Below are 22881 nucleotides of genomic sequence, written 5' to 3' on the forward strand. Positions count from 1 at the left end.
ACACACACGCGCACACACACACACACACACACACACACACACACACACACACACACACACACACACACACACACAGCTTATCTCCCTTTAGCCAATAATGGGGTCATAATTTCTGTCAGGCCCTACAGATTGGAATGTGGTGTTGTGAGGAGCAAAGGAGCCAGAGGAGGTAAGGGGGGGTCCATGGTGAGTCCTGACCGCCAGGGTCCCCTCCATTCCTAAAGCTCCAGTTACACAGCTCCAACCCCCCCTCCATCCCATGATGCATGTCAAATCCAGCACCCCCCACTCAGCACTAAAACCTTCAGCATCATTTTAACCATCAGATCAGTAGAGAAGCAGCTGCTTTGTCCACACAGCCCCGTCAGAACCAGTGGGGAAGTCCAGGGTTGTACTGGGAAAGGTTTAAAGCAAACAAACACCTCCCTCCTCCCTGCTTTTCTCCCACTACCTTTTAGAAAGTCTGAAAGTGCCTCGTGTGTTTGTGTTGATCTGGCGCCGCTCCAAGTGGGCGGATACTCACTGGCAGCCGTGACGTTGGCGGGGACGCTTGCCAGAGCTCCAGCGCCGGTGCTGGCCACGCACTGGTATCTGCCCAGAGTCAGGTTGGACAGAGCTGGGATGAAAAGGCCGCCGGGACGCACCGCCACGCCGCGATTGCCGTCCATCAGCAGCTCGTCATTCAGACGCCAGGTCACTTTGGCCGAGGCGGGCTGGGCGCTGCAGCGCAACGTGGCGCTGCCTCCCAGTTTCTGCACCACGGACACGGGCTCCTCGGTGAAGACCGGCACCTCATCTGAGGAGGAGATCACATAAAGCATTCAGATGCAGATGGAGACATTCTGGACTTGAGCTAACCTAAAGGGACACGTCCCACTGGACACCAGTCTGTAGGACACCACCTGAACAACACTCACCTCTAAGGGTAGCTGTGGTATCAAAGTACTCATTACACAAACATTGTAGCTAGTGTAATAATGAAATGCTGGCTAATGTTATGCTCCACTTTAACAACCGATCAGCTGTTTTAGGGGCTTGTTTACATTTAAAAAAATGTATTTACGTCTCAAACGCTTTAGAAAAAGAAACTGATGCAGCTTCAGTATTTTCCAAACCAAGAGCCGTACTCCGTTTGCTGCAGCAGGTTTAATATCTTCTTTTTTCCAGTTACCTGACTACAATAATTAAATCAGCTGCCACACTTTCATCTGTTTAAATCAGCTATCGGGCTGCGCATGTTTACCAAGACACTTGCTGCTACAAACAGCTTGAATGGAAAATACCAAAATATATTAATGACCTAAAAATCTGCCCTGGTTTTAAAAGCCTGGAGTCAGCGTTGACCACAAAGGAACCAGCATCGGGCCATTCTTGGCGATTAAGAAGAAAGATTCACGAATCATCACTGTTTGTAAGTAAACAAAAACATCAACTTATTATTAGAGCATTTATCTTCACGCGTAACCAGATTACTGCTTCTTTTTCACCGTATTTAAAAAATGGCGCCCAGAAATGTAGCCAAACACTTTTCTAAATGATTAAATCAGTTACCAACCGAGTCGCATTCAGTTGTTTTTGTTTTCAGTTCCTCCATGGTGGCTTACTGCAGCCCACTTTTTCAAATGTATTTTAAACAAACTGCTGTGGCTGCTGCCCACACTTCTCTCCCTGCGATGGAGCCAGGAGCCTTTTTCCTGGCAGGACTTGTCGCGTGCCGTGTTCAGGATAATCAACGTGAAATCTCCCTGCATCGTGAGGTCAGACTGCTGCAGATTTAAAACCTCATGATATTTATTCAGGATTAGAAACATCTTCAGTAAAATGACAAATATTTAAGAGAGTTGCAATTTTATCATTTGACTTTTGAGACTTACCAGTGGTTGCAGCGCCGCCATGCAGGCAGCAAAGGAGCACTGCACCCAGAGCACACAACAGCGGAGCCCGTTTCTTTCTCATCCAGGGAGTCTGGCTTTTCTTTCCAGACATCTTCCATACACTACCCCCTGAAAAACACAACAGATAACGTAGGTCGTTACTTATTTTTGTGCCCAATGAAACGTGAGATTAGTTCTGATCAGATTGATGAGCTAACGGCTAGTCTGAGAAGTAGATTTCTGCCATTTCAAAAACACACTACCTTGACTCACATGTATGCTTTTTTTTTTTTACAAACCTTTCACATTATTGTCAGTTTTGACTTTCATGGTATTTTCAAGAAATAACGCACCAATTCTGGTTTAAAGGGCTGATCCTGATCAATTGTACAGCTCTAACCTGATAATACAGATTTTTACTGATTCCAGTTTACTTCTAAGAACTATATTTACCAAAATTATGTTTTTGTTTACTTCTGATTAACCTAAAACTAAGTGATGCTTAGTGATGCTAATTTCACAGACTGGGAAAAACGTCTTATTTTTGGGAGCCGCAAAAAATATATTAAAAAATATCTGTAAAAAATGTTTTAATCTGATTTTTATCTGTTCAGACCAGCTAACAACCAGTTAAGTAAAACAATGCAGAAAATTGTCCAAATCAAACCACAACCACATTGTTTGGTGCATCTTTCCTATAAACCCACAACCTGTGGGATTAGACAGCAGCTTTTGGGCTGTTAGCTTATCAATCCTGTGAGAATTACACCCTACAGGGGTGGACATTAACTTCAAAACCAACCGGCCAGCCGGGCCGGTAACTCTGAATATTTACCGGCCCCGCCAAGAATCTACCGGCCCCGCTGGTCAGCTGCCAAAACGAGTCAAAATAACAACTGAACCGTTTTAAATGTAATAAACCTTTATTTTGTACACATTCACAAACATAATAACGTATTCAAGTTTGAATTTTTTTGTTCCCTCAACAAAACACAATTTTGTCGTCGCATACTTCCAGCATACAACGCAGTACATCACCAACTCCACTTTGCTGTACTCGAGCCTTTGGCTGTGTTCGAGATGAGCCAGTTCTGCGCAGATTAGACCAGCGGTGATCGGCGAGCAGTGCATGCCGGTTAGATTTGTGTCCGAATTGACGCCGACTTTCTCTGACGTCATGCATACGTAGGCAACGATAACCTTGTGAGATCAAGGCGGCCGCAGATTTTGGAGCAAGGCGCTGCAGTTGCTCTCCCTTGGCTGCAAAACCTAGAGGATAACGGGAAACACCTGGCTCTCACCTGATCTAAGATCTGATTGGTTCATATTTTGATCCAAACATCCAGTGGTAGAACATTAAATGTTAGTTGGTCACATGTATTCTGTAAATCATGTTACGTTGATGATGACAACTATATAGGCCATAAAGAGAAATGTGTTTTGTGTTCTTTTGTCACGTTTCCTATGAGCACACTGAAGCTACAGCTGCTAACCTTTACTTATTATTACAGTCATGTCTCCATATACAATATATGATATCCACAAGCACGTGAGGATGGGTTTCAGCTGCTAACAGGCACCAGAATTAAAATTGAAAATTGAACAAGTATGCTAACGCGATATCTTCATCCATCGTCACCCCCGAGCTACACATGTAGGGAAATCCAAGAGATTCAACTGGCAGAAACAACTGGTTCACACCATAGTCTCTCTCTCTCTCCTCTCACTCACTCACTCTCTCACTCACTCACTCACTCACTCACTCACTCACTCACTCACACACACACACACGTAGAGGAAAAGAGCTGAGGAAATTGAGGACACCAGGTAGTTAAAAGAAAAACCACAGCGGAGCCGAGGCGCGCCTCGAATGGGGCGCGTCTGATCTGAACTGAGGAGCGGCGAGCAGCAGCCGGACTTCGTGAGCGATTTGCTTCGGGCGCTTCCGCGGCCAGTGTGTTCCCGGCGTAAACGCCGGCTTTCAGCCACTCCCCCTGCTGCTTCCGTCTGTTTTCCAGGCGAGGTGCTGCTCAACTCGAACACGGCCATTCTCTGCGCCTCCCGTCTTCTTTAAACCGCCAAGAATCGTTCCACCTACGCACACGCTTCTCTGCTTCATACAGTTTCGAACTGTCTCGCTTCTCCTCACCAGTTTTAAAGCGTTTTGCCGGAGATTTCATCAAGAAATCCAATCCCTGTGGTGGCGCGATCTTCCTGCGTGCTTGTGTGTTTCTAGCATGGTTCCACTTCGTCTTTAATAGTGACTTATAGTTCACGTGACTATAAATAATCGTGCAGTACGTGCACGAATCGTACAAGTGCAGTAGGTGGCTAGAGGCGCGCAGGTTCACGCGCGCGAAACGAAAACGGCAGCTTCCTACAGGGCGGGGCCATGATGTAGGCGAAAGCCGGTGTGTAAATGACAAATAAAGCTTGGGCGCCACCCGGGCGGTAAGTCGTCAAGTATTTACCGCCCGACGAGAAAATTTAGCGCCATTGGCGCTCGGGCGCTTTAACGGTCCACCCCTGACCCTATCTCACCAAACTGAGGTCATCTGCAACTCAGAAGATGCTCATTGTTCATAATCTTATTCAGAAGATCTGAACCCTCTCTGTAGCTTTTTCTCACATGTGCGTGCACTTACATGCACACACACACACACACACACACACACACACACACACACACACACACACACAGCTGAGAAACACAACATTCACTTAGCATCCCTGTGTCAAACACAAACAGGGAGCAGCCATTAACACAACCCAGGTGAGGCGGTGCATGCTGCAGCGGCCAAGCACCAGACATAAATACATCCTTTCTTTTCTCTCAGCCCCCATCCCCGCGCTGACCCCCATCCCCTCCAGCCTGCTCCCATCAAAGGGGCGCCCTCATTCTACGGGCCGTAACCCGAGCCCTCCACCTTCCCGCTCAGGTGTAACCGATACAGGTAGAGGGGACTGAGGAGCAAGGAGGGAGGAAGAAGGGGGTGAAAAACAAACACAGGCTGCATTCATGAGTCTGGACAAAGGACAACCAATGAGAGGCAGGACAGGAGATGGGGGAACGGGTGTATCACAGCAGTGAGGAGGAGTGTGTCCAAGATGGAAGAGTCATCCTTTCTACTCTTATGGAAGGTTGTGTGTTAGGAGGAACATGAATGATGATAACAGTCGGACTATGAGCCGTTACTCCAGAGAGCTTTTCTCTCCCGCTCTTTCGCTTGCTGCCAAGTTTCCCAAAATTCTTTCCTGTCAGGTTAAACTAACAACTTCCCGTCAGGATGAGGAGGGTGGTCCAGAACTCCCCCCCTCTTTCCACACACAGTACATGTCGCTGAACATGCGCCATTGTCCTGTAGAAGTGGAAGCAGAACACAACTTTCACATATTTACAATTGTCCTGATCCTAATAGAGGAGGATGGATGATTAATGAAGCTCAGTTACACACATGGGGGGGGGGGGGGGTAAAGCAGGACAAAAAGTTTGTGGAAACTCTTACAGCGCACCTTCATCATAATGGCAGCAGTAAAAATGTTTAGCTGCCTGGCACGGTTATTGAAAATGAGAAAAGGAGGGGGGCTAATGGAAAAACAACTAGACCACACATTGCTCTGCTGCGATTTAACTGCACACTATGACTGCGTAAACAATTTAACGTGATGGATTCTGACGTGAGGAGCAGCAGCACTCGCATGAGAACCGAAAGCAAATGTGCTGCTGAATAGGCACGTTGTGAATTTTAATCTGCATTTGTGCCCTTTTAGCAAAAACAAAAACAACTAGAACTGCAAGCAGTTATCAACGGGTTCCAAGCCCCCAGCGCCAGTCGCCGACCCGGCCCCGCCCTCAACTTCCCCAGTCCTCACGCGGTCCCGCCCCAAAAACACATTGTCCTGCCGGCGTCCCGTCAGCTCACTTCAACCGGCGCAATGAAAGTAACACTCAGGATACGTCATTAAACCTGCAAAGCCTATATACATATCTTTCAGAGGCATTGCTGACTTCTCAATCGTGATTGCAAAGGAATTCCACTGTTTCCTTATTAAAGAACCTGAAGATTTAATGCGTGACATTATTAAACAATAATCTATACATCAACAGAATGTTACAAATAACATAAATACTTGATAATGTCTTTAGATTTAAAAGATTTTCAACAAAAACTATGAGTTTCATTTTGTGACTTACTGACCAAATGTTTTTAAAAAATCATGAAAAATACATAAATCATCCTAAAATTACCAAAATATTCTCACATGGCAGTGTTAACATGCGGAATAATATGATGTTGTTTTTAAATCAGTAGACTCAAAGCTTTTTTGAAGAAAAATTGGGAAATATAACTATAAAGGTCACAACAAAAATTAAAATATTCATAAAAAAATAGTGCTACTTTCTAAAATTAGGAGAAAAATCTCAGATCACCATAGGTCCATGTGGGATGTTATAAATGGCTTATATTTACTGTATACCTAAAAAGCTTTCTAACAAAAATTAATTACGTTGTTGTCCAACTATACAGAAAAACTGGTAAAAAGTTAAAAATTCATTAAAAATATATGCTTTTGTATAGAAATCTCAAAATATTCCCAGGTTGCCTCTGTGATGTGAGAATTCTTCTTATATTTTTGTTGGGGTCATAAATGTAAAGCTGTACTTACAATAAAATAATACTTGCATTAGTGGCTGTAGACAAAAATATGTCCTATAATTAAACACTAGGGGGAGCTCAAATCAAGACGACATTTTTAATGTTTCATAAACCACCTAAGAGTGAACTTTGTGGCAAATTACAAGAAGATTGTGAGAACAGAATTTGTGCTACAATTGCTAGCCTAAAAACGTATTTTCGTAAATATAAAGCGCAAACCTCTTCGTGGAGCTGCGGCTTTCGTGACATAAGCTCTAGCCTATCCAGTTAACACAAACTGGAAATCTTAGCCTCTTACATGCAAAAAGTGATTTTTAGGAAATTTTTCAAATTTGAAATTTTAAATGATCATAAACCACGCCCACTTTGATCAATCATTACCATATTGATAATGTCGCCTTAAGACTCTATAGTGATGACAATCACTAAGTTTCGTGCACATGCATTTAGCCGGTTCAGCAGTATAATTTCTTCCCAGTTATAGCGCCCCCTATTGTTTAATCAAGTTGAAAACCAGAACATACACTTGAATTGACCTTAGGTATGATTGTTATGAACAGCTTTGAAAAATGTCAAAATCTCTTGAAGTTACGCTAAAAAAACGTTTTCATTCCCAAAAAATTATTTTAAAAAATCATATTTAAAAAAATAAGCAAATTATCGAAAATCCCTTCACATCTTTTGGTCAGCCGCTCCTCCTCTCATGTCAGGGAAAGTTGTGATGTGATTGAGTTTGACGGCCGGGAGGAGTTAACGAAAGTACGTTGGACTTACTATGCAAATTTCTACTAATTTGCATAAGTTTAAAACATTTTTTAAATTACTCATCTAAATTTGACTGACTCAAAGAACACATTGGAATAGATCATTTGTTTTTTTACAAAAGAAATGGGGAGAAACATGCCAAAAATATTTTTGGGGTACCAGAGCACCACCTATTGGACAAAATTCAAAAAATTTTCTGTGATTGTAGATGTCACTATGACTGATATGAATTGTAATTTTCTGTACAAAATATGTATTTTTCATGAGTAAAAGGGCGAAAATGTTTAAAGCCTATAAGCCACGCCCACTTTTAAATCATTTTCAAAATATAGCTTAAGGGTCCGATGATTAACATATGTGCCAAGTTCTGTGGAAATCCATCAAGCCGTTTAGCTGAAACAAACTTTTTGACTCTTTAGCGCCCCCTATTGGTGAATTCAAACAAATAGGGGTAGATAGGGCTTACCGCTCATACTTCATAATGGTCTAGAGTCTCATCAACTTATCTTGAGAAATGGTGAAGATATCATCAATTACCACATGTGCTAGCTAGCACACTGAATTTGACATGGTGTCATTAGCCCAATTTTCAATATTTCTGCATTTTTCTTCATCACAACAACTTACCTTAGTCCATAGATCACATGTACGAAGTTTGAAGTTGATTCGACGAAAAATGACGAATAGGTGATTAAAAGTAAGTTTTGCGTTTTTTGCGATCTAGCAAAAAATCTAGTTAGGCGGAAATGGGCGTGGCCAATACAAACGACATGCGAAATTATCCAAGGATCATGTACATATAAAGTTTTTGACTGTAGGACCTACGGTTTGGGAGCTAGTAGCTGAAACGTGTTCACCTCCGCAATAGCGCCACCTAGGTGACTCGGGGTCCAAATTTTCGAACCTGAGTAGCGGTCAGGATTTTCTATCAGACTGCCATGTCAGATTTTTTCTGGCAATTTCGAAATAGGGTTCCCTGCCCTTTGGGCTTGGAACCCTAATTAGCATGAAATGCTGACTTATCCACATAACCAGGGGTGTGTTAAGTAGTTGGGACGTAAAGGAAAAGAAAACACCTCTTTTTAAACCAATCATAATCAGCTTGTATACTACTGAATGCAAAAGCAAGGGCCAGGTGAGATCTTTTAATAATTGCTTTAAATGCTTTTATTTCTTACCAGATTATGGTGTTACTTTAGGGTCCCTTACACCACTGACAGCCTCACACTAACTTATCACTCGGTGCATTTATATGAGCATCTACCTGGATCTAAAGTAAAACTGGGAGCCTTTATTCTAGTTTACACATACGTTAGAAAACCAAACTGTCAAATGACATGCGCCCTTTCATATCGGCATTCTTCTGGTTAGCTTATGCAACCACACATATATACGGAGATGCCCCATGGACTGGCGCTGCCTACTGGAGCTGCCGTAATGGGAGGCCTCCATTTTAGAAGGGTCTCCATTCGCCCCCATTCATTTTTGCTGAGGAGGGAAGTTCTTGTACAAAATCAGACACAAGGTGTGGCATAATAATTAAAACGTAGATTGTTGCAACCATAGACTGCACAAAAACGCCCACAGTTGCTCATTCTGCATCGACTTTGGAGAGTGGGGAGACCCGTCCAATATGGCGGTGACGCCGTTATGCTCTCCAGCGCCTAACGGGCCGTCTACGTCCATGATTTCAACACAAACAGTAAACAAACGCTGGCATGAGTGAAGCAGACAAAGTTAAAACAGGATATAAACAATGGCCGAAGGAATGGACAACAATGCTGCAGCACAGCTGATTAGATACGTACTGTCCTGTTTGATGACGTTGCTATGTGGTGGTGATATCAGAAGATCGCTTTCGCGATCTGGTCACTTCCAGAAGTTACTGGTATCAGCTCGACTGAGTCATTTACATGCAGATGAAGTCTGTTTCCTACTGTATTAACTGGGTGTTTCAGCCCAATTAGAACTATTTCGCTTTCAGCAAGACTAACGCATCTACATGCAATATTAAAAAATATATATTTTATATTTAATATTTGATATAAGTTCAGTTTTCTGGTGTGCATGTAGAGCTGGGTGACAAATCAAACATTTGTCGTTATCGAAATGTCTCACTCTTAGAGATAATTTTTCCCATGTCAATAAATTCAATTAAAAAATGAAAAGATGTGTGTAGGTTGGCAACATTCATGTCCCTTTAAGAAGCTGTGCCACCTGGAGTCACGTAAAAATGTGACTCAACGTAATACATGTGACAGCCCCATCTAGTGGACAACTTTAGTCTCTGCGCATACCTGTAGTTATCGTCCATTTATCGTTATCAACTTGAAATCCACAATATATCGTGATATTGATTTTAGGCCATATCGCCCAGCCCTATGTGCATGTAAACATGTGTTACAGAAACCTACAGGTGTTCTTTTAAAGTGCAAATAGCCACAAAAGCTAGCTAGCAGTAACATTTGTGGTACATCATCTGAAAATTCAACAGGAATAGGATTTCTGGCAGAAACTCCCAATCAGCGGTGAAGATTTATAAAAAAAAAACATCTGCATGAAATGCTGAGGGAACTTTGCAACTTGAATTGCTTTAAAGAGGTAGCAACTAGGAGTAGATTGATGTATCGGTCTGTCAATATATCAGGCCGATGTTTGTAATTTTTCATGCATCTGTATTGGCTGATATATCTCCTTAAGCCGGGCGTACACTGTGCAACTTTTTGACTTTTTTGAGCCGATTTTCCAGTCGTGGGAGAATCCACGACATCGGGGCGAGTTTTGCGCCGAGCGGTCGTGTAGTGTACAGGGGGTTACGAGAGGCGATTAACACCATGTGACCAGCTGCCGATCAGCAGTCGTGAGGTCGCACGGACTTCTGGCGTGTTTAATATTTCGCTCGTCCCTCGTGAGGGTATCGCACTGTTGAAGCGGCATTGTGAGCAGCTGCGACCCAAAAATGTATCAGAACCGCTCACGGCGCATGCGCAATCCTGCATCAACGCCGCTCCCCGCTATTTCCCTAATAACACACATTGTTCATTTTAATTTCTACACGTTTTTTTTACTCACAAAGATTGTCAAGAAAGCGTGTTTGTCGTGTTCATGTCAAATTAAACTGATCACAAAACACAGATTCACTTTCTTTATTTCGTTTTCCTCATCCAACCCCCATAAATCGCTGTGTCCTCCTGCAGCTCTCCCGAAGGACAACAGGCAAATTACGTGTTGTGTAAAAACTGCTATTTTTAGCATATTTTTAGGGCCGACATGTTGCTACCAGACGTACAGTGTGAGCAGTCAGGTCGCATCTGAGAACTGGGTCGTACAGTGAGCGCCTGGCTCGTGAGATCTGCTCTGCGAGGAAGTCGTACAGTTTGAGCTGAAGCTGAGTGCTGCGAGTGAAAAAGTTACACAGTGTACGCCCGGCTTTAGTAGGGCAGATTTAAAGTCAGGCGCATCCCCAGGCAGCCTGGTGCTGTTGCAGGATTTAATTCAGATATATATCTACATTCCTGAATAACATCTACACAATAAATGCCCCTTAAATTTTTTTTCAACTAGAATGTCTTTATATTTACCAGATTTGAATATTTAATTGGTCAGTTAATTGATTTGTTTGATCAACTTTAGTTAGATGTCTGATTTTAACATTTAACAGTGCACAAAATTAAGATCTAACAGTTGGTTGAATTCTATGTTGAAAAACTGATTCAACTTCAGAAATTTGGTGCATCAACTGGAGATATTTGTGACATTTCAGCATGCAAATAAGGTGAAAAACATCTAGATATCAGCCATGAAAATTGGCCCAAAAAATAGCTAGCTTATATCAGCCATCGGCTGACTGTGACCTCTACATATTGGCATCCGTATCAGCGATAGAAAAACCAATATTGGTCGACCTTTAGTAGCAATCCGCTTAGATATAGGTCTTCATTTGGCTAGCAGTTAATCTGATTCTTTTGGTCAGAACTAATCTCTAAAATCAGGTAATTCAATCCAAAACATACCAATCTAAAGGCCAAAATAATCAGTCTGAATTCTTCACCAACTGCACTAACTGATCATCTAGCGTCTCAAACAGTCAACATTTCTACTACACCCAAAAAACAAACTGTGGCTCACACTGCAACCCTTTGATAAAGCCACACAGACCCGTACAGTTTGACTAAGCCCCTCGTCCCATCAGTAATGGCCTCGCTCTGTAAACAAACGGCTAACTAATGTGGATGCAGGAGGCAGCAGAGTCGAAGGCCTGTGGCTCCTGTGGCTGGACACAACTCGAGACAGCTGCCCCGTGCATGTGCACCGAGCACCTGTTCCAACTGTGAAAGTCAGCGACCGTAAACCACAGCAAACAGCCAGCCAAGTGGACACACACTGGGACATGCCGCCCAACCGTGCAACCTCTTACCTGTCCAGTTCTTACCAAACAAACCCACCCACATGACAGGAGGAAGAGAAACAGATTTTTGCAGTCAAAGTGGTAGAAGCATCACTTATGCATCGCCAGTTGCTTAAAAAACAGCCTTCAGGCCTGATTGATTAGTCAGCTGTGTTTGCTTAGTAGATTCCTTGCCTCAAGATGAAAAGTTGGCACGACATCGATGTCCAACTTTTTCCAACTGTCCTTCCCAGAGAAGTCAGACATAAAGGGAGAAGAGCCTCCTACGCATTAGGGAGACTGATAAAGAACAGAGCTTACTCCCAGACAGCTCATCTGAGTTTAGAGAGCAGAATGTGAGTGTGTGCACACCCGTTTTGTTCTAACCTCAACCCAAAGGTTTTACAACCAAAGAGAATTAGTCCTAACTTCACAGATCTGGCCGCGTATTGCATCACTTTGTATTAAATTAGAAAATATACCTTAGCTAGGCGAGTTGAGAACACATTCGGTCAGCCAAGAGCTGGTCCAGTATGGCCACCACATTTGGTTGGGCTTTTAGATGTGTGTATTGAGGCCACATTTAGACCGACCGCGGATTAAATGTAGCCTCCATTACATAATATATACCCACCCTGGTTTCCCACCTGGCTTGGAAATCATTCATACCCTTCGTAGGTCATTTCCTCTTGCTGGTTGGATTTTTGTTACACAAGAGCCTTTAAAGGCTGCATCTGTAAAACGCTCCTTGGTGGTGTGCAGGCATCCATCGTGAGCGTAGCCATGTCAGCGCCTTATATGATGTTGCGCGAGAGAGTCACTTGACAGAAATTCATTGTGAGCGTGCTAAGTGAAGACTCCGAGGCCCCTGCTCTCTCGGGCCACTGCCGGTCCCATTGTTCCCCCAAGTCCGTGGATAAATTCATTTTGACAACCCTACTAATTGGATAAAACCAGGCTGGAGCCTCCTCTCTGAGCTCTCACATTCCATCTGCTTTCTGGCATGGAGAAGACACACAAGAGAGAGGAGGTTGTAGGGTAGTAACTCCTTCCTAGGAGCAGAGATGATGAATATTCATCACCCCTCCCTCCTCCAGTTTTATGTCTTTTTACACTCCACGCCACCCCCCACTCCCCCTTCACTCTGGAGGTTCTCCAAACACCACAAAGCCCCCCTTTAGATAAACACATGTGGTGTCAAGTGTGAGGAGTGCCGAGGTTTCAACTGCCCTGCTCGGGCCCTAAGCCCACAATGCAGAGCTGCATAGCTGTCATGCGGGAGGCCGGTTGCCCCTGGCGACGCTAACAGGCAGAACGCACCTTAATAGAGTGGAGAGTCATTGTAAAGCAGTGAGCTGGTGCACGGACAAAGACCCCGCAGACCCCTGGAGAAAAGGGAGACGCTGCTCTGAAGGGTCCAGGGAAGAGCTGATGGGCCTTGCTCAATGACCAAAGAGCAAGAGGGGGGGCTCAATGGCCAAGAGGTTTGAGAGTGAAGAGTTTGTGAAGGAAAAAGGGGGTGAGTTCCTTTATCGATTGATGTGAGGATGGGTAAAGAGGGGTTTATGGAGGCAGCAGTCCTGGGGGCGGTGACTGAGAGCGACTCAAATTAATATAGAGGACGTCCACTGGCAGGCGAGCAGGAGGAGAGAGCAGGACCTCGTCAATGAGAGGGAGTGTTTGTGAGAGCGTCCCTGAATGTCCCAACATATTTTCCCCTCATTCCGTCAATCTGCTCGCTGGCCTCTCGGCCTCGCCTGGGGTTTGTGCCGAGTGGAGCACGTCGAGGAGAGTGCTGAGGTCGCTTAACGAACCAACAGTTTGCTATCGCAAACATCAAATGGGTCCGAGGATAAAAGAGACAACAAAATGGAAGGAAGCTTGTTTTTAAATACTACTTATCAAAACAGTGTGCCATTTCCAATATGATAGTAAGTTTAACCATTGTCTAATTGCTCGTTGCTCACTTGCACAAGAACTAAAAGTTTGAGTCCTTGTTTTATTTTACATATACTTGTGCTTCTTTTGCTCTCAAAGAGTCAATCATGATAAATACATCCAATGCTGGGTGTGGTTTTCTCTGCAACAAAGCTCCATGAAAAAAGCAAAGTTGAAATGTAATTTTGTTTTCTAGTCCACACAAGCAAAAACTTGGCATAGAACCGACGCTAAATGGATTCCCAGCTGTCATCTGGCTCCCCTGGAGCTCTACCCAAACAAGGAGGAAAGTTACGGAGTCTTATTTGGCATGAAAATGCAACTCAACAGGTGGAGAGGGGACCAGTCCAAATCCTCCACTCAAAACATCCCTCGTTCTCATGCCATAAAATTACACATCAAAAGCATCTAAGCATCCCTAACGAGGCTGAGAATTTAACCCCCCACCACCACCACCCCCCCCACAAATAAAAAACCAGCACTAACGAGCTAGAGAGTGTCTTGAGGATTAACGAGGGGGATCTGGACAGGCCTGCGACGCTGAGCCCGGGCGGCTCTCTAATCAATTAGGCACCACGGCATTTACATAATTTAGATAACGAAGCTGAATTAACCACAGAGAGCTAATTATGGTGGTGCGGTGAGCACATCCACCCACATTCCTCCATTGGGTATGGGATGCCAACATGCCCGCCAGGGCCATGGGAACAAAATTGGATCATTACGGCCACCGAGTGAGTGAGGTGGACATGAGAGATGGGAGGGATGGAAATACAGTGGAACAGGAGGAAGGAGAGAAGGCAACAGAAGGAAAGAGGGAAAGGTGGAGCGACACAAAAATCTAAAGGGTGTTTGGATGGAAAGCAAAAAAGAAAATGCCAGAAAATATAAAGACAGACGAGCAAAAGTAAAGAAACAATGGAAAAAGGAGCAAAGAACTACTTTGGGAAACAGATCAGATCAGGGGTAGGGAACCCTGGACCTGGAGAGCCACTATCAGCACATTCTAGAGGTTGCCCTGCTAAAAATGCAGTTGATTCACCCATTTAGCAGCTCATCAGGCACTGTAGATTAAAATAAAGTGCTGAATAGTGACTCTCTAGGACCAAGGTTCCCTACCCCTGATCTAGATAGCAAGTCAGATTTTAGTTAGCTGTTAATTAACTGGCTAACATCAAGGTAGATTGAGAGCTAGACAAATAATCCAAAAGGGTTCATATTAAGGTAACTGGACTTTTTTGGTTTCTTGAAGATGTTTTGTCAATTCTGACTGGAATATGGGAGGGTCATGATTAGAAACAGTAGTTGTCTGTTGTTGCTTAACAAGCAGAAACTACCACTGAATAGGGTTGGGCATTGTTTGATATTGAACGATTCAGATTCCTCGTTTCGATTCCGGTTCCTATCGATTCCGATTCTTTCAAGACATTACATGTTTAACATGAGCCAGCTGACCACAGGTCCTACTTGATGAAATATTCTTAACTTCAACATGAGTTTTAATTCTATGAACAATAACATCACCTCCATTTAGACAAAAACATGTTTCGGAGAAAAAGACTTGCAGCACAACCAGTGTGTTTGTTTCTGACCACAACCAAAGTCTGGAAGAAGCCTCTGGGATGGGAGGCTAAATGTCTCCAACATATCCAGAAACGTCCAGCTGCTTTCAGCTAAAACTCTCAGGATGATCGTGTCCAGGATGACTGAGAACTACACCTCCATGCTGCAGCAGCATTCAGTCAGAACAGAAACCTAAATGTAGCTGCTGTCAGTAACAATCTAACAGATTTTAAACATTAAAACTCTCAACAGAAATAGTTCATAAAGGAAATTAAAATGTTCACAACTTGACAGTACCTTGGCAGCCAGGTATAGTTTTTATAAGATAATCAAAGTATAAGTACTTGTATTGAATGATATAAATCACTGTGCTAATGCTGCCACAAGGTAGCGTTAGTTTTGGCTACCAAAAAAAAGTACAATTCAGACCAGAAAATGCAACATAATAAAAACCCAAATGAGTTTTTGGATAATTTACATTCATTCACTGGACAGAAGAAAAGTGAAGGAATATTAATTTCCTCAACCATCAAACATAGCAAAGCAGAACTTGTGCACGGGGCAGCCTTTGTGTCATCAAAAATGTGTTTTCAGGATTAGGATTTGTAGTGGATTAGCTATATTGATAAAATAATGCAAAGTATTGCCATTCATCAGATATTTAGAAGAATATGGCTCAGTTCTAGAAATATTTTAGCAACTTATAAAAATCTAAAAAGAGCTAACCTTTTTTTAAGTGCTCTTTTCTCCATGCGCTCTTCTTCTGTGTCAGAAGGTCAAACAGCTCATTGCACAATCACACAGCTACATATTTCACTTACCCACAATCATTCTTTCCCTGCGCGCGCGCACACACACACACACACTTGGTGACGCATAAGCAAGCAATCACACAAACTCCTGTTACTCTGTAAAAGTATACTCACAGAGGCACATAAATATGCAGACCTGAGGAGGTCTTTCCAACACCAAATGTCAACAGGCTAACAAACAGGCTATCGCTTATTCTCGGCCAGAGAGATAAAGTACTCTACACACACGCCTCAGCATTTATGCCAGTATAGGTTTTCATAGCTGTATATACTGTACACGCAGCAGCTCCCTGTGTGTTCCTGCATCACTGGGAGGGAGGGACAGAGGCAGGGAGGGGAGAGGAGGTATTGGATGGGTTAAAGGGGCCCCTAACTCTTTTGGCAGCTCATGCATCAGAGTGAATGGAACCAATTATAAATCAAGAGCAATTTCTCCCCATTATTCAGCAGAGGGGGGGGGGAGAGAACGAGAGCTGCCTGGCTCTAAAACTCTCAGCGGGAGATGAAGGAAAGAGGAGAAAAGCAGAGTGGGTGAAATATTATATGAAAAACAGATATGGGAAGGCATTAGGAAAGAGAGATAAGGCAGGAGGGGGGGAGATGGAAAGAGAGATGAGGGAATGGAGAGAGGCAGCCAAGTTATTTGAAACAGCTAAAGGAGAAAGTTATAGCAATAACAGACACGAGAAAACAGAGAAGATGCAGGAAATTGAGAGAAAGTGAAGCAGTGGGGCGTCCGCCATGTTCGAGACTGCTGGATCTCAAACCAGTTTGTTAATGGGACAAACAGCTGGAGAGAAGGCTGGTCTGAAAAAGAGCTCTTGGTTTTAGGAGTCGGGTTTGTGACATGTTGCAGCACCACCATTTGTCCTGTCAGTTAGGGCCACAGATGTCCACCATGCTGCTCTGAATTATCACACACACACACACACACGCGCGCGCACACACGCACACAGCTGCTCTTCTGATGGAACATTCCAGCTATGATAACCCCAGGGGCCCAATAATGAAGTGATCTGGTGCCCAGTGATTTATTCTGTTGAATCATGTCTTCTCTTGCCAGTTTGACATTCTTCAATGATGACTTTTCTCTCTCAGTGCAACACAATAAATCTGATTACTGGTTGGAGCCCTGGAACACAAGCCAGATTCGCTGACGTGCCATTTTGATGCTTTTATTGTTCCTCACACACACACCAAAGAAATACATACAATGTGCTGTTGTCAGACAGCAATCTACCTTTTTATAAAAGTGTACGATGCAAAAATAAACTAAAAACAAAGGGGTAGGGATAACTGTGAGGCTTAACGTGAACCGTCCCAGTCAGAGCAGGAGCTCGAGTCTGTGTGTGAATGATCTATTAGAGCGTCTGCGTTGCTTTTGGCTCATAAAAACACCCCCTAATCTTTGTCCAAATATCTACTTTGCACACAGACTTATTTGTCTACACACACAGAGCTTTCTTTGCAGAGTCTGGAGTTGATCGATGATCTAAGGCTGCAAACTCAGCCCTCACAAACTGTGTGTTGGCTTGTTTGTGTGAGAGGAAAAACACAAGGAAAGTGACTGGAGTGACTTCATTATCCAATCAGGATCTTTTTAGGTTTTACTTTAAGTAGTTGAACAAATCAACTTGACTGCTTTAAAAGGCTTTAGATAATCCGTGGTAAGCTCTTGGTACAATGTCTCTGAATAAGATCGTATCTGTAACACACATAAACAGATGTCATTTACGGGCCCTCCAGTAGGAAAAGCTGCACAAAACTACAACATTTACTGTACATTCAACACGTTTGCAACAATTTATATATATATATATACATACATACACACACATATATGATGTAACCGCAAATTGTGATCGCCAAGCAAGTTTTCTATTCTAATTTCGTTAGCCATTTGGTTGCAAACCATTCCCAAAGCTGTCTTAACATTTCTTGAATATTTTGCCACTAAATTGAGACAGAACTTTGTCTTTTAAAGAGTTATAGCATGTTCAAAATTCATGATTTGCATGGGGAAATTGAGAGCCATTGCAAATGTTGAGACATGAATGCCATCTGTAGTTTGCTACGGTGAAAGCACATATTGGTTAAAAATAGTATGAAAAGTATTAATTGCCCAAGATTTAAAATATTATCATAACAAAGATTAATATTTGATCTGTGGCATCTCCAATCCCTTCATATTTCGTTTCCTGACATTTAATTGATCTACATTCCACTTTAGCTCATCGGGTATTTTATCTAAATTAACTTAGACTGTCAGAACTTTCTCCTGTCCCATCCTCCCCCATTTCTGTAACATCACATTCCTCCAGCTCTGGTAGGGAGGATCAAGAGAATAGTGGTATGCAGCCTCAAGAGGGGGTCTGGACCCCGGCCACCTGCCGGTCCAGGTGTCCCTCTTTAGTTATCCGATGTCTGACTGGACACTGAACTAACTCTTTTGGGTGAGGAGGGGGGAGCTAGCGCCTGAGCCTCCAATCTGTCAGCGCTGGAAGGCTAATGCATCATATGTCAATGGGCCAATAATGTCGGCCAAGGGAAAAGGAGGCAACCTTATTTGGCCATGGCAGCATTCCTCGCTGGTTTATGAAAACTACATTGACTCAGAAAGAAAACTCTCACTAAAATTATAAAATACCCTTCTCCTTTTGCTCTTCTGGTCTCAAAGCAACTACACCCAGATGGTCTTGATGGGATACTGAACACACACACAAACACGTTTGTAGCAAAGGTCCTGAGAGTGTACCCACTGTCAGAGAGATGAAAGTCTGCCATCAGGGTGGATTTTTTTCTCCCTCTGTTGTCAATTAACACCAATGTCACACCCACTATAATAACAATGCTGCCCTCCAGCACTGGAGTCACAGCCGCTGGCTCCCAAACATGAGATCCAAGCAGTAATAGCGGACATTATGAATCTGCTGGCTGTGCACACTTGTAATGAATCTTAAAATTTTACAGACTTTGATTTATATCCAGACGTAGAAACGCGCCAGACAAGAGTCAAACAAGTAAAATCTCATCTTTCCACTCATATCGCACTTTGGTGCTGCTGAATTGGTTCTGAAAAACCTGGGAAGAAGAGTCAAAAACTTTATTTCAACTGGCTGCGGACCTCAAGCCACATCATAATATTCCTTTACAGGCTACAATACGTTAAAAAAATCTGCAAAATGGCTGGAAATGTGCAGATTGTGTCCCTACTGTTTGTTTAGCAGAAAGAATTTTTGTTTTACAGTTTTGTTGGAGAAGTTGTGCTCAATAAAGGTTACACCATTTATTCTTACACCATTTATTCACGTCTGTTTTTATCTAGATTCAAGCACAAATATCTTGTTTTGTACATTTAAGGTCAAATTCCAGCTTTTCCAACTGCTGCCATAGGCGCTTCATTCCTATAATCATGCTTTGACAAAACACGCCATATCTTTTTCATTTTCTGACAGCCATCAGCTATTAGTTGGCTAAAAGAACAAAAGGAAAACATGATAGTCTTCAAGCTAGAGGGGGGGAAAGCTCCAAAATCAGCAATCAAACCTCACACAGAGCAACCCGGAGTAGATTTGTCTCTTTTAATAGTTTTCCTGGCAATCTAAAAGTCTAAAATGTTTCATCATATGCTGAATTCGTAAAGAACAGCTGTATCATCTGACTTCTGCAGTGACTTGACAGGTTTTGGGAGTATGAAATGAAGAATCCCTGATTGCTGAGGTTGATTATGAACTCATGTTGTTCTCTCTAATGAAAATGGCTGAAGCAGTGTGAGAAACAGGCAGATAATCATTTAGTTCAACTTTGATCCGCCCGCCTGTCAGAGATGATCAACAAAAACAACAAACCCAACAAGGCTCCCCCTTTTCACTGAGACCAATTAATTCGCTTATAGGCTGTGCGCCTAATTGGGGGAGGCCAGGCCATTCGTTTTGACTTTTAATCCAAGTGACATCGATTCAGCGGGAACAATCGGGCCCTCTTGTCCGATGCCATGTCTGTCACTGAATCGCTCCTTGCAAAGAGGCAGCGGAGGCTAAAATGTAATCCTAAAATCACAAAATGACACCTGGGATTGGAAACTCGAGCCCCTGTGGCTGTTCCAGCAAATGCCCCCGTGACAACGCCGCCAAGCCAACGCTCATTAGCAGCTGACAAACTTTTTCCTCATTAAATCAGACCTGAATGAGAGGATGATTTCTGCAGAAACTCTTCTTACAGCACGTACATTCCTGTAAGGCAGATCCAACAGCTGCCAGTTTATTACCAGCTCTATTGGGGTCATCCTGACACCGGGTCTAAGGGGTGAGGGGAGGGGGTGCACTCAGGTAGTCCCATTGTGGTACGTGGAGACCAACATTCATTATCTCTGGTTTATATTGTGTGTGTTTGAGTGTGCGCATCAAATGGATGGCGTAAGACTGAAACAGTTATTAGCAGGAACACTGAAAAAATATTCAACTTTGAGCAGCAGAAAGGTCACTAATGTGCATTTTCATGTTTTTACAAGGTTTCTATACGAGATGTGACAAGTTTAATTCTCTTGCTTTCTAGTTTTGAGAATAATATAAGCTAAATGGAAGCTTGGGGACCCATTCCCTGCCTTCTTATGGGATTTGAGAAAAATAAGTGAAAGTAGACGAGAACAATTTAACAGAACAGAATTAATGTATAATTTATGCATGTACAAAAATGTAGAGGGAATGTTATTATTATTATAATATATATTACAATAATATTATTGTAATAACATTTATTTAACCAGGAAAAAGTCTCATTGAGATTAACATCTCTTTTGTAGAGTGACCTGGCCAATGTGAAGAGTCAGCAAACACTCTGAATACTATTGCTGGTTTAAACCTTGTTTACATCAACTGAATATGTCACTGAAAAATATCCAAATAATGCAAATGTTTACTTGTGATTGTGTAAAAACTATTACAAGCTATTAAAAAGCAAGTTAATTAATTTAAAGTCCAGCTTTTCTTGACCCAGTTACACTTTTAATGCTGTTTCTACTGTACCTTAACACTCCCTATTCCCATTGCTTTATATTGGTCATTTCTGCAGTTTTTAAAATCAAATATCTCCACATTACTTGACATCGAGCCACTAAAAGTCACAGCAAACTACTCCTGACTTTAGTTCATGTTTGGTGAATTATTTACATGTTTTGTTTCATTTCATAAGCAAACTCTGGAGATTTAGGGTCAGATGACCCAAAGTACTCTTATATAAATAAATTCATAAAATAAACCTAGCTTCGTTGTGACATTTCTCTGGGGAAAACGAACATGTATGATGCCTTTTTAATTAATACAACTTTATTCTGCTTTCCACAGTAAGCTCACGCTGTCTCTTTCTCCTTCCCTATGGGAGTGACTATTCGCTACGGCCTGCAACAGCTTAAGACATTTTATGCACAAAAAGACTCAAAAACAAAGTTACAAATCTCTGCGACGTGTCACAATGATCTGATATCTCTGTTTACACGCATTGTGCGTGTTACACCGCAGATGCAGGCAGGAAACTTAAGATTTTGGATAAAACAGACTGAACGAAGCGATCACCAACAGGTAAATAAAGTTCATCTCTGTACCGAAAAAGCAGATCTAAACCCAAAAACCTGAACGTCTCAGTGGCGTTTGTCACTAATAAATGTTTCTGTGTGTGTGTGTGTGTGTGTGTGTGTGTGTGTGTGTGTGTGTGTGTGTGTTGCAGGGTAGTTTTGGGGAATCAGAAAAAGAGTGGGGAGAAATAACACAAAACCAAAACGAACCATGAGTGTAGTGACCGTTATAAACTGGATTTAAACCTCCGTATTTGTTATTTTCACCGTAAATGTAGCAGAAAATTAGCTAAACCAGCTAAATAAGTTAGCACGTTCGCTTAGTAGTAGCAACACAACAACACGGACAAACCGCACGATGAGGGGATAAAACTCACCAAAACCGCCGCACTTCGTCGATTTTCTTCTTTCTTGTAGTTTCCCAGGAAAAACAGACACTTGTAGCTTCTCTTTTTCCTTCTCTGTTCTTTCTAAAGCCTCGCTGCTTTAGTAATTTACTACGATGCCACCGACATTTTCTTCTTCTACTTCTTCTTCGGCTCCCCAAGTTCTCACATTGAAAGGCCGTTTTTGGATGACTGAGCTCCCAAACAATTCCTCCTTTTGGAACGCCTTTTTCGGGTCCTCCCACTTCCCAAGCAGGGGGAGGGATCTGAACAATAGAGACTGGCTCCCAGAGATCCCAGACCCGGGAGTTTCTGCGCCGTTTACAGCCCTCACAACAGCGCAGAGACTCAGCATAGAGCTGAAACTCCGGAGTTGGGATTTAATGTCAAATATGTGTGTGTAAATACATAAACATGATAATAAATGTTAAATTCACAGTTAAAGTTCTGTCCTGGAGGAGAGAGGTACGCCCCCTCCCCCCGCCTCCGGCTCCCCCTGATTTGGTATGCCTTGGTCCCCTCAGAGTTTGGATTGACCCCCTTCCATTGAGGCCTGCAAGCCCTCCAGCGCAGCTGTGTACTGGTTTGTTGTGGTCAGGACAGGCTCAGTCAGTACATGCAGCACTTTCACACACACACGCACACACACACACACACACACACACACACACACACACACACACACACACACACACACACACACACACACACACACACACACACACACACACACACACACACACACACGTGATCACAGCTTGAATCCCCCCCAGTCGACCCCCACTCCTGGAATTCTCTTCTTCACTTCAATCAGCACACTCTAAAAGCCTCCTGTCCAGTTCATTAATAACTGGGTATTCCCAGATCACAGGGCTTGATAGAGGAGGCCTGGTGGTGGGAAGCCAGCTCTGGGAATGCAGGAACTCCCA

The 22881-nt window shown here is 43.0% G+C and overlaps 1 protein-coding gene across 1 annotated transcript in view; it reads right to left on the reverse strand.

Annotated features, from left to right (window-relative positions):
- boc (BOC cell adhesion associated, oncogene regulated) overlaps nucleotides 1-22123 on the reverse strand; it is a 32870-nt gene extending 10747 nt beyond the window's left edge. The window contains 3 exon segments of the mRNA XM_054751191.2: nucleotides 524-796; nucleotides 1875-2003; nucleotides 21944-22123. Coding sequence (XP_054607166.2) covers nucleotides 524-796; nucleotides 1875-1986 — 385 coding nt within the window. The 5' untranslated portion in view covers nucleotides 1987-2003; nucleotides 21944-22123.
- Nucleotides 22124-22881: the final 758 nt, after the last annotated feature.

Source organism: Nothobranchius furzeri, chromosome 7, assembly GCF_043380555.1.
Source record: "Nothobranchius furzeri strain GRZ-AD chromosome 7, NfurGRZ-RIMD1, whole genome shotgun sequence".
NCBI lineage: Eukaryota > Metazoa > Chordata > Actinopteri > Cyprinodontiformes > Nothobranchiidae > Nothobranchius > Nothobranchius furzeri.